The sequence below is a fragment of the Meriones unguiculatus genome, chromosome 2 (assembly GCF_030254825.1).
Source record: "Meriones unguiculatus strain TT.TT164.6M chromosome 2, Bangor_MerUng_6.1, whole genome shotgun sequence".
NCBI classification, from domain to species: domain Eukaryota; kingdom Metazoa; phylum Chordata; class Mammalia; order Rodentia; family Muridae; genus Meriones; species Meriones unguiculatus.
The window spans coordinates 19,052,576-19,065,332 of NC_083350.1; the positions used below are offsets into that span (position 1 = coordinate 19,052,576).

Here is a 12,757-nt window from a genome sequence, read left to right on the forward strand (position 1 = left end):
TTGCTTTGCCAATGACTACTTTGTTAACTTGGAAAAAAATAACTTGACCTCTTTGAAGCTTATTTTCTTTTAATCTGCAAAGATCAAAGCGACCTTATCTAGCTCCAGTCGTTGTGGATTGAGTTTATCAGTGAGTTCAAGCATAGCTTGGTTGATGATTTGCTTGTCCAGCTGTTTAAATAAATGTTAAGCGTAGACTCTACATATTGCTTTTGTTATTAGTGAAGTGTTTTCACATACTCAAGAGAGAAAAGGAACACAAATAGCGTCAAATATGCTCCGATGATATGAACATTAGCATTGTCTGATGTAACAGTAACAAAGGTGTGTATAATAATACCATGTTTCAGTGAGTCTAAAAGACTATTCATCTTAAACCTCTCCCTTTTGCAGAGATGTCAGAATTATCAACTCACCTTAGATTTGATGAATATAGTAGGAAAGTTGCAAGGTCAGCTCTTCATCAGTGAAGTATTGAATAATTTGCAGCCTGGTTGGTCTGGGTAGACCAACCTGGCCTATGCTAGGGCTGCCTGTGGACAAACCAGCACTGTGCGATCTGCTGTAACTGACTGACTGTGTCCCTTAGTGAATCTGTGTTGAGATTTGAGAGTTTTGCCGCAAATGGCATTTCAGGGAACACATGCCTTCTTTTATCCTCTCAGACAGCCATTCTTTCTTGTATCACCAAGGGCTGTGCACAGATTTCTAATACTTAGAGCATAAAGCTTAACACATTTTGTTGTAAAATTTTTCTTTCCTTTTGGCTGATTTAAAGCTACTAAGACTTCCACCTTCCCTAAACTTCTTAATGTTTATATATATAGAGTTATATATAACTCTATATAGAGTTATATATAAACATTATATATATTATATATATATAATGTTTATATAAACATTAAGAACAGTATATATATATATACATATATACACACATATATGTATATGCATACGCATATATATAGACATATATATATAATATTATACTGCCTAGAATGAAGCAAACATTTGGTTAGGAACTAGTAATGCTCTTTTTGGATTACAGAATGCTGTTTTTAGAGTAGTCATGTTTTACTCATAATGAAGAAAATGATTTAATGTGAATTTTTTAAGATTTAGCTTAAGTATAATATATATATATGAAAATGTCTCAGTGAAATCTGTTATTTATGTATAATTAATATGTGCTAATTAAAACAGAAAAAATAGCTGTCAAGTTGCAAGATTATTTTATAAGCATTAGAAAAATAGCTCTTATGATTTAGGGGCACAGCTTATTAGCTTAAGAAAAGGTTTTACTATATTACATGTCCATCATCAAATCTTTAGAGAAGGGACATCAAGGGAGAATCTTATGCACTTAGCCCCAACACTGAAATTGGCTCTGACTTTGGTTAGTTTCTGCATCTCTCTAGGGCACAATTTCCCAATTTAGAAAAAAAAACAAAACGATAATTAATTAGGGAAACTGACAATGTTACTGTAAGAATGAAGTCATACACAGTTTGTGAAATTCCCAACTCTCGACATGTAGTGCTAGGAGGAAGTAAAGGTTGTCTGTGATTCGTCCTTATCTGAGCATGCGTCAGCAGTTGTCAAGGAATTAAGGACTATTGCAGGTATAATACTGCTTTCCTGTTTTGCATATCTTCCAAGAGTAATATTTTTAAAGGTAATGTTATAATCTGGGAAGCAGCTTCCTTATTTCCCTTGGCTATCAGCTCTATATAAGTCCTTCCTTTCTTAAGGATTCTCATTCTTTCCTCTTTGGGAATCTCTACTTGCTAAAGCTGCATTTCCCTCCTTTTTCAGTGGATTGGTTGGTCCTTTTCCCAATGGACAATTTAGCATTTGAGCTGCAAGAAGATGGAACACAGAGAGCTTCATCTATGGGAAAGATCAGTTCCCTCTCCAATGTGGTAAGATTTGCATGCTGGGGTTCTGTGCCCTGACTTGTGCAGAGCTCAGGAAAGACTTCCTCTGCGACCAGAGTTCTCAGTGACAGCCTCTTCTCATTGCTGCTCTGTCTTTTCTCAGAGTCTTAGCTACTGCTTTAAGAATCTTAAATTCTAGCTCTTCAATGGCCAAATCGTTGCTCACAGTAACTGCCTCACACAGGCAAGATTTTAATACATTCTGATCAGTTAACTTCAAGCAAATCAGAGGAGAAGTTTGTCTTTTAAGATTCTTTTTGTTTGGTGGGCTGTTCATTGGTGTTTACACTGTTGCTTTTCTCTAAAGATCTGAGCAGGCAGTATATGAACCTGTTCTATTTTCTATGTATAGGGAGCTAGACAAACTCCAGGCTGCATCCACTAGTCATGCTATGCACATAGTGTGTAGGAATAGCACTTTAAAATTGGTAGGATAACAAATATTATTTGGGAAATTTTGTTTAAATGATGTTGCATGTGTGTATTATGTGAGACATAAATGTCTTATACTAGATAAGTATAGGAATATATTTTTTAGTGTGGATGTGGTTTTAAAAAGGCCAAAAAGCACTAGATGTTTTATGTTCTGATCATTTCCTGACTTCACATCAATAGATAAGACATATGCTTTCTAGAAAGAAGGCGAGGTTTTTATTTTGTCACAAGTGGAGAATAATGGCTTCAAACTTCTTCCTAGGCCAAGAAGAGGCAGTGGTCACTGGTGAGCATCTTCCTGCTGTGCTTGCTGGCCTGCTTCCTTACCACAGCGCTTGGAGTACTTACTGTCTCCTTGGTTTATGTTAACTCCAAGCCTCACTTTGAGCTGGAAGTGTCCCCTCTGCACACGGCGGTTCCCCCAGTACAAAAGGCTGTTGATCCAAAATTTCAGTTTCTTAATCATTTACCCAAATCCAAGGTATGAATAACGATTATTAAAAAACTGTTTTCTACGTGATGATTTTAAAACTACATTTACATCTCCTGTTTTTTAACTGTTCTCCATGGGAAGGACCAGTGAGGAGATGGGGAATAGAGGAGTCGGGGATTGGGTTGTTGTTGGTGTCAGGCAGAAAATTTCAGTAGTTCATTCTATGCTCTAGTTAGAGAAAAGAAATGCCAGGTTGTAAATGGAAATCTTTCTGTTTTTTTGTCAAGATAGGATTTGGTGTGGTGTGGTGGTGGTGGTGGTGGTAGTGGTGGTGGTGGTGATGGTGGTGGTGGTATGTGTGTGTGTGTGTGTGTGTGTGTGTGTGTGTGTGTGTGTGATAGGACTAGGCTGATGGCATGGCACATAGCACTGTTACAATTCCTAGACTCTCACAGGGGTGCTGTTCCTCTGTCATGCCCTAAAATTCACTCCACCTCCCTTTTCCACTTTGCCTCCTCTGTGGAACATGGTGGGCTCACACCCTTTATGTATGGAAGCATAGACGATGGCCTCCATGCTGATGATTGCTTGCTTATGGTTTTTTAGGTGTTTGAGTTCCCTGGTGGTGTAATCCAGTGGGCAAGGTACAGGGACAACATCAAAGACTATCTCAGTGAAGAAGAGGAGGCTTTTGGCACCAGCTTGAACAGCCTAAGGTCACAGATGACTCTGGGGACACTGAGAATAAAAAGCAAGGGTCTCCGGGCTCCTCACTGGCACTTCAATGCTAATGAACACGGCTTCCTCGTGCAGGTAGGAGCAGGCTGCCCTCTGTCCGCTCTGAAGCGTCTACACCATCTATATCCTCTGAGTGTTGCTTTAGTTGTCAAAAAGTCCCCCATTTGCATGCTGGACAAGCACTCAGGCTTTGAGTTGGACTAGCTATGTTAGAGGATTTCCCATCACTTTGAACGTTTTTCTTCAGTATGAAGTCATTCTGGAAAAGGTTGTTGTTAAAATAAAATCAGAGTTGAATTTTTTCTATAAATTTTGAGACCTCTCTAAGATTTTCTTTAATATTTTAAGTGAATAATTTTATATGACTATTATTCAAGTACGTGTTCTTATTTAGTACTGTTTTCATATTTATAATTTTTTTTAACTCAGCAAGGAATGAAAGTATTGAATAACTGGCCAAATAAGTAATATACACTAATATCCCAAAATAAATGTTCACTGTAAACATGATACAAATTTTAATTTCAATATATGATACTATATATACACAATAAATTTTGCTAAAGCTTAAAAATAATAAAATAAAATCACTCTTTAGCCCCCTGGGCCAAGGCTGAATTAGAAGTTTGATCTAAAGCTCAAAGAAGTGGCAGCAGCAGCTGGAATAGCAGACGAGGATTCTGATGCTCCGCATGGTTTCAAGATCAGGCCATTGAATGAGCTTGTGTACTTTAGACCTTCCAGAAGGTCTCAGTTCAAGTGGAACAGATAACGTTGAGGTGAAATGGCTGTAGATACTAGAGTTTTAGATTATTCTCTTCCAAAAGGCACTCTCAGGCACCCCTTGTCTTCCTGACGTGAGGAACCAATAGCAACTAGACCTTCCGGAAGTTCCATAGTTTTGTCTGATCCTATGGTCTGTTTAGCAGATGGACAGCCAGTTTTACGCTGTACTTTCTGTGGCTAACACCCCCCTTTGTCCATTACTTCGGCTTTACTAGAGGGGGGATGTCTTTGCTGAGGTTACTGTTGCTGTGATAGAACGCCTTGACTGAAGTGATACAAACACCCAGGATTTAATGAGATTCGTTACATTACTTAATACTATCCTCACACATCAGCTCATTTTCATTTCATATTAGAAGACTTCAAGTATGACATCGTATGGACAAAAAAATATAGACCTTGGAGCTTGCTTGTCTGTGTCTAAATCTCATTTTTGTCATTGACTAGCTAAAGTAACTTCAGGAAAATGTATATTCCCAACCAAGCTCAGTTTTCTCCCTACATGAGGATAGTCACAGTACTACTTTTCAGGTTTAATATAAGAGATAATTAAACTTAACCAAGTGAAGTGCTTAGGTAGCTACCTGACATAATAAAAGTATTGAGTGCATGCTATCATATTATCTTTATTATTACAATTATCTATAGGTATTTTCTTATTTGGATTATACATGTATGGGTGTATACTGCCCCACACACATACACAAAGTGCACATACAAATGTATGTGCTCGTGTCACGACCTGTGAGCAGCCCAGATCCTGCACATATTGCTTCAGTTCCCTAAAACATGTTCTAGACATGTTTAAACACTTCTAAAATGTGGAATCTTAGTGGGAGTTGCCCTCAAGGAGAAAAAAATGGTGAGAGTGTGCGCGTGCGCACACACACACACACACACACACACACACACACACACACACACACACAGAGTATGTAATAGCTATTGTATTAAAATTTTATAAGATAATGGAAAGAAAAGTGTTCGAAAACTAAGTTTACAAAAGGATGATAAAGACAGATAGAAAACCATTGCCCTAAGTGAAACTACGGCTCTTATGTCTTAGGGGACGGCGTGGATCGGGGTGGTTGATGATGGCGGTGAGGTCGCTATCACTTACAATGTCACAGCTGGCCAGGTGATCTTCTTTCCTAAAAATACGCTCCATTGGATAAAGAATGTGGGCCATGAAGACTGCTTCTTCTTGCTCTTCTTTTCTACCCACGATGAGCTACAGACTCTGGATGTTGATGATGTGTTTTTTTCTACACCTGAAGACATTGCTTCCAGGTCACTTAAGGTAGGTAATGTTTGGAAGAATCATCATGACAATAAGTACTAGACAGCCACATCAAAACTATGAATATCAGTGTTTCTAAAATCTAACAATTGTCATAGGCCCACCTGTTGACTGGCAGAGATACTGACAATTGAATAACACAAAAATATATCTTTTATTCCTACTAATGATCAAAGTTTAAATTGCGTATCTTTTGGTTTTCATTTATGAATATTCGCCATATGAAATTATAACGTATTGGGAGTAATACTATGATATAATTAATGGAATATTATGGCCCCAAAGAGTCAAAAGATCACTCATTCTTTCTGTGGGGAAAAAAATCTGCTGCATATGATGGAATCACATTTTCTTAATTTTCAGCAGAGGATTCTGCTTCCTGAATTACTGACACTTTAAAACAAATCTTTAAAATTGTTAATTATAAATGAGATACCAAGGTGTTTCAATGCATGTATATATACACAATATGACATTAATCAGGCTAAATGTATCTTTTTCCTCGAGCATGTATCCTTTTTAGTGTAAGCTCTTTTCTCCTAACCTTTGAAAACACATAGTATATTATTATTCCATAGTATGTTATTACAGCAATATGATTACACAGTATCACTTTTGCTTCTGAAAATCCGTTCTACAGCCGCCATCTGCTCTCTCCAGACACTTATTTACATCACCGCAGGAAAACAGTTGATAGTGCTGGTTGTAGACTATCAGGCGTGGATGCTCCCAATGCCAATACGGGAGAACTGGTCTGTAACGAGCAGCTGGAGAAGGTTCAGCAGAAGCGTTGGGATCTGCATAGTAAACTTATGGGACTACCTTTCAGTGGAGTCCACTCTTCTACTGCCCTAGAGAGAGGTGGAAGAAATGGCTTTTAGGGAGAATATTGATGAGCGTGGGGAACAATGAATACGTTTGTATTGTTAATTTATATCAGCCACCTAAAACCAACCATTTGAAACCAGAATGCATTGAAAGCTTTCCTAACTATTACCAATCATTCGCTTGGGCCAATGAAAACCCATTGTTGCTAATGCCCCTGTACTCTCTGCCACTTACTTTTCTGTCACTGAAATTTGTTGAGTGTTTCATATCCATACATGTAATTTCTGATTGTGTTTCAGCCTGAAGGTGGAATCAATTTCATTAGAAAATTCCAGAAGCAAACTGAGGACCAGGGGGTCAACCTTCCTCCCAACTTGGCAGAACTGGTTATGAATGCTAGTTACGTACAGTCTCCTGACAGCCTTGTGTGGAGATACTTTTTTGACCTTAAAGGTATGGTATATTTCATAAAGGTTTTTAGTCAAGTTTTCTTTATATGTGGTTATGTATTTTTGGCTTAGAATGTATTTTTTTATGGTGGGCCATTGGCAAGAGAAATTTGAGAACAAAACAAAAATACCGTAGTTTTCAGTAGAGTGGGTAAGGTGGGGCGAAAGTCCTTTAGTCAAAAGTGGATGTGAGAAAGGAATGGGTTTGTGATAGAGCTGGGAAAGCCTGCAAGAACAGAGGCTGATGGCAGAGAACGTTCCCAACCGCATAGGGTTTAGGAGCCATATCAAGTAGTTTGTTTTCTATCATACAGGGATAAAAACGCGGCTGAGGATTTTAAATAAGAGCGACGCCGTGAAATTTCCTTTGTGAAGTAAATACCTAACTTGCTTACTTGTAGGGAATGATTAGAATAGGCCATATGGGAGAAAAAGAGTAGAGGGGCTACTATAGCCTTTTAAATAGGGGATGATAGAGATGCGAGAGTTGAGTGACTTCAAGGGCGACAGATTTCTGTTTGGGGTAACTACCAAGCTTTCTACCAAGTTCCCTAAATTGAATGAAGAATAATAGAATTCTCTGTGTTAGAAATTTCAAGAGCGTTTGGGAGGATGAATAGAATCTAACTGTGCCTGCTGAGGGCCCGTATGGCCTGGGGTCAGCAGGTCACACTATGTAAGTTTCCCTTAAGAACTTTGTGTTTACTGGGTGTCCACTGAAGCCCTGTTTTGAAGTCTTTGTTACAATATTTTTAACTTTATCTGATTCAGGATCAAAAGAATATAAATTTCCAGGGGGAGTCATCCAACGAGCACAGTACTGGAAGAATGGAAATGAACTAAGCAACAATGAAAAAATTTTCAGTGAATTTCTACATCAGGTAGCTGAGGAAAAAACCTTTTTTTGTTATCATTAAACAACATTATAAGTTTTATCTTTTATGTTAATATGTTTCCTTTTTCTTTTTTGAAATAAAAGTATAATTACATTGTTTTCTCCTTTTCCTCGCCTTCCTCCAACCCTTCCCATGCATACTTACCTTGCTCTCTCTCAAATTCATATCCTCTGTTTTTAAATTATATTTGTGCTATCAGATTCCTTGCGTTCACATTCCTTCCTGCCACTTCCTTACTGTGTGACTCTAGGAAACTGACTTAGATGTTTTACTCATCACCTATGAAGTAGGGAGAATGAGGCAACCTTGAAAGATTGTCGTGAGGAGTAGGAAATGTAATACCTAAAAAGAACGTGGCAGATATTTTCAGAGATGCATAAATATTAGGTATTTTATGATATTGTGAATTGTTGAGTTGCTGAGCAGGATGTTGTTGGCTAAATAACTGTCTTTTCTCCTTTTCTTTCGACAGCATCAAAATGTTCTCGCTTTGAATACACTCAGGATTTATAATAATGGATTAAGGCAGCCACATTTTCATCTCAATGCAAATGAAATGGGATATGTAGTGAGCGGATGCGGAAAGGTAATTCCTCAATCAATGTTTCTTTAGAACTTTCTTTGGTGCAGAAAGGAGCAAACGGGAGATGTTCCTGCTGACTCAGTCGTCAGGGACAAAAACAGTCCGTCCTGTGGCTGGGCGGACGGACAGACGCTGCTTCTGCAGAGGGTGCCCTGCAGGTCTCCTCAGATGCTTTTAACGCTTGAGGAGAGAGAAGGATTCAAGAGGGTCTGCATTTCTGAAGTGGGTAAGAGTGCTTACGAAGTGGTGAAGATTCAGAGGCCTGAAGAACAAGCTTAGGTTGGCAGTTTTGCACCCTCAGCCAATGCAAAGTGCTCTGCTGTGGGGAAATAGAAATAACTTTTTGTCTTTCGGTAGAAGGTGGATGAGAGAACTCGGGAAGGCTTGGAGCATCAGCATGAAGGTCATATACCCCAGTTGCATGATGGCCATATACCCCACTTACATGGTGGACATTTGGCCAGCTGCATGGTGGCCATATACCCTGGCTTATCTGAGATACTCCTCAGTATACTTCTTGTGTGGCTGAAAATATTGGCAACCCATTCTATCCTCAGAGGGCATTTGTCTTGGATGGTCACTCACATGAGCAAACTGTTACATACCAAACTATGTACTGTGTTCCTACAGTGACCTGACACTAGTTACCATAGATTTCCATGAGTTCCAGAAACAGGCCAGGCTTTGTTGGAATGTGTCTATAAAAAGTGAAAGGACACAATGGGTTGGCAAGAATGATAGGGGACAAAAAGAGAGGGGGAAGTAAAACAATAAAAACAAATTACATTTGAAAATACCACAATAACTTTGTAGATCAATTTTAATAAAAACTCTGTATTCCTCTCAACCTCGAGGAAAGAACAAAAGCCACATGAAATTCACTAATACTGAAAGTCTTCCATAAAGAAATGAAAGAATTAGAAAATTAAAAAAGGGTGTTACTGCTCTCCATGAATTGTGTTTCAATTGTTTGTTTTTTTGTGTGCTAGAGTGCTTTTGTGTGTACATATAGTCTCAAAGTGTTCTTAATAAGAACACTCCTCAGATGCTATGATGAAAGATGGCATAAATGAAGACATGCAGATGGGAAAACACTGAATGTAAATCCTCTCTGATATCTATGGTGCATAATTTGTGACCTTAATTAGAACACGATGGCTGATGTCTTTTAGTCGTGATGTAGTGTGTGTTAAATTGACTAACACACTTTGAGGGATATTTATGTAATCGTTGTATTTTCTGACTTCTCTGGGCTACGTTATATCTTTATTAAAAAGTGTTTACATAGCCACAAGCTATGTTATGTGTCTGTTCTTTGTAGTTAATACTTTATCACGATTGAGATTGTGGCTGTGTGTTCTAAAGCATCATTTCTCCTCAGGTGGGCATCACTGATACTCAGAGAACCATAGAGTTTAACGTTCACATTGGAGATGTGGTGTTTTTTCCTATTGGGACCCAGCATTACATCAAGAACACATGTGACGAGGATTTGCTTTTTGTTCTTGCCTTCAGCACTGGAGATCAGGTAAGAACAAGATAGTCATCAGTAATCTGCTAGGCCATATATCTGGATGAGGAAGGCCTTGATAAGAATGTGTTCAGTGAAGGGGCAGATGAGTAAGCTAGTTAAAAATGATGTACGGAGAGAAAGAGAATAAAGCAGTTTTCTATTAACTTGCTTCTGAATTCTCTGAGCCTTGAACCACCGGATAGTATGTAGAGGTCCATGAAATCATTGCAATTACAGTGATATTAGGAGATGCGATCAACATTTGTTGGTGAATTGTTTCCTAATATCAGTCCTCAGGAATGAATAGGCATCCTAACGTGAAGCAGAGATTATCATTTGGTTGGGAGAAGCTGGTGTTACCATAGAGTGCCAGGAACATCTATTTACCTGGCTGTAAGGCTCGTCTCATCATGCAGCTCTCAGGACAGAACCATGAGAAGGCTTTTCACTAGTTCTTGTTCACAGGGAGAGGGTGTATGTCTTAGCAGGATTGATTCCTTCTAAGGAAGGCTTGAGGTACCTTAGCTCATTTTTCCATCATGTTTTTCTTCTTAAAACTGAAAGGTGAGTTCCCCACGGCCAGGGAAGGCTGGCTGGCATTCAGTCACCTTGCGCAGGAGGTCTGGGTGAAGTTAGATAGCCACATTGCAGACCATATTGCCAGTGCTTGGCAGTACCCAGGCCTCTGCGGTATTCCGAGCAGTGTGGTGATGGCACGGCTCTTGTTTTCCATCATCAGGTACAAACTCTTGACATGGACGATTATCTCCAGGCCACCTCAGACCATATTTTGGCCCAGCTTTTCTTCAGGAAGCAAAGCGAGTTTAAGAAGATTCCCAAATTCACGGAGGACCAGGCCATCAACCAGCCATAAATTACTAAAGAGTTCATGTCCACTGTTCATTGCCAGTGGTTGATAAAGAAAGGGCCCTGGCTGAGAAACTGGGGCTTGTTACAAAACAACAAGGGTAAATGAGCCCTAGGCTTACCAATGTGGGCATCTGAGCACGGAGAGTCTTGTCAATGGAACAGTCCAGGTTCAAGTGTCTGGGGTGTTTTAATGCATACATTATATATACGTGTATATACCTATATATGTCTTGTTACTTCAAATGTATTGTGTAAGCATTTGTTTTGATAGATATAGGCAAAATTTAACTACTCAAGTATTATTCATTATTCATCACTGTGGGAGTCAGAAGAGGACTGGTTTATATATGCACATTTTGAGGTACTGTAATTCATCCGACCTGTTGGAGGAGTTTAGAGCCATGCCTTAAACTGGAGATCCTCAGTCCTTTTTGGCAGAAGATAGTTTTGATAGTGTCAGCATTTTCAGAAATTTAGTTATACCAGTAAGTGTACTTTATATTACCATGGAAGCTATTTAATGACAAAACAATTACGAACTAAGTACCATCTTTGAATGTATTTATATTTTGTTGGTAACCTCACCATCTGTTTCCATTTGAGAAAGTTTTCCCAATGGTTGAAAATTGTCTGTTAGTCTGATGCTGGTGTTGGCTGTGTATAAAGATTCGTGGACACCTTATCATCTCTCTGAAGCTGGTTGGGGCTTGTGCCCTCTTCAGTTATTGAAATAAAAATAATCAGTTTACAGATATGAACTGTATTTTATCTGTACTTTAATTTTGTTCATAATATATTTTACAGGCATTTGACACACTGGTAGCATGCTAGTCACCACCTCACTGAGCTACCCATATAAAATTCTTAAGGAGACAGAACTGGTTTTAGTCATTACCCTAACACCTAAGGCAATTTAAAAAAAGGCTCAGACTGTTTATTTTGTTTTTCTGAGCTACAAGAATGTGGTCTCTCTCTTTCTCTCTTTGTCTTTCTTCCTGTCTGCCTCTCTCTTCATTTGAATAGGCGTCTCTGTTGATTACTAGGGCAGGAGAAGATAGTGAGAACTTTTGAACAGAGGTAGGTGGCCACCTAAACAAAGAGCTTTGGGACTATAATGACAGCATGCCTCTGCTCTCAGTTATTTGCTAGTTCATTCATCGATAAAAGCTAAGCATTATGGATGTTAGTGAGACAAAGTTAATTAAATTATCTCTGCCTCACGGAGTACATAATCTATTGAGATAAGCATAAAAGCAGACAATACAAGACATGCCAACCTTGATACGGCAGCTGTTCACTGTGAGAAGTGATAAATGTGCACACATAAACCATATATGGATATGCACATTTATGCATAAGTGAAACATTGAACCCAGCTCTGGGGAGCCAAAGGGTGTCAAGGATGGAGGTGCCAAGATTTCCTGGAGTACATTCGAGTGAAGATGAACAGTTAACCACAACATTTAGAGGAAAGCTCTTCTATATTGCAGGTTGAAGGAGTCGGTGCTGCCAACACGGAAGTACGAGAAAACAGTTCACCTCAAGTGGTGAGAGATGGGTAAGAACAGGGAGGGTCTAGACATGAAGATGCCGGTATTCTTTTAGAGCCTCGTTACTTTGCTTTTCCTAACTGCCTTTTCCTACCTGAGATCAGAGCTTGGCAGCAACGAGAGGCGTAATGGTGTCTGCAGGGGGATGTAAAGTTGAAAGGATTCAGCACGAAGGAAATGGCACATGGAAGAGGCTGTCCAAATAGGTGTATTGATTTAGTCGTCAGTAATGACCGACTTACCTCTGGGGCTGTTTCTCTCCGATCAAAATCTCGAAACTGTTTACAGTGGCTCTTCTTACTGACAAAGTCTGAGGGTCATAAAGGCAGAAAACAATTTGTGTATGTAGCTTTTATCTGCACATTTTACCCTCTAATTAAAAAAAGCATATACTTACTATAAGTTTGTTTATAATCCTTTTTTTTTTGTACTAGGAAAG

At 38.9% G+C, this 12,757-nt stretch overlaps 1 protein-coding gene across 1 annotated transcript; it reads left to right on the plus strand.

Moving 5' to 3' along the window:
* Window positions 1-1,761: 1,761 nt before the first annotated feature.
* LOC132652097 (uncharacterized) lies at window positions 1,762-11,522 on the plus strand. Its single transcript, XM_060376896.1, has 9 exons — window positions 1,762-1,922; window positions 2,635-2,853; window positions 3,412-3,618; window positions 5,396-5,629; window positions 6,757-6,910; window positions 7,678-7,787; window positions 8,275-8,388; window positions 9,767-9,913; window positions 10,638-11,522. Exons 1-9 carry the CDS (start codon window positions 1,839-1,841, stop codon window positions 10,770-10,772), a joined length of 1,404 nt encoding a protein of 467 aa, XP_060232879.1. The 5' UTR covers window positions 1,762-1,838; the 3' UTR covers window positions 10,773-11,522.
* Window positions 11,523-12,757: the final 1,235 nt, after the last annotated feature.

Coding starts and splice junctions, on each gene's coding strand:
- LOC132652097 (XM_060376896.1), top strand. CDS start 1,839: ATGGACAATTTAGCATTTGAGCTGCAAGAAGATGGAACACAGAGAGCT. Junction 3,619..5,395: donor AACACGGCTTCCTCGTGCAG/GTAGGAGCAGGC, acceptor CTTATGTCTTAG/GGGACGGCGTGGATCGGGGT. Junction 6,911..7,677: donor ATACTTTTTTGACCTTAAAG/GTATGGTATATT, acceptor TATCTGATTCAG/GATCAAAAGAATATAAATTT.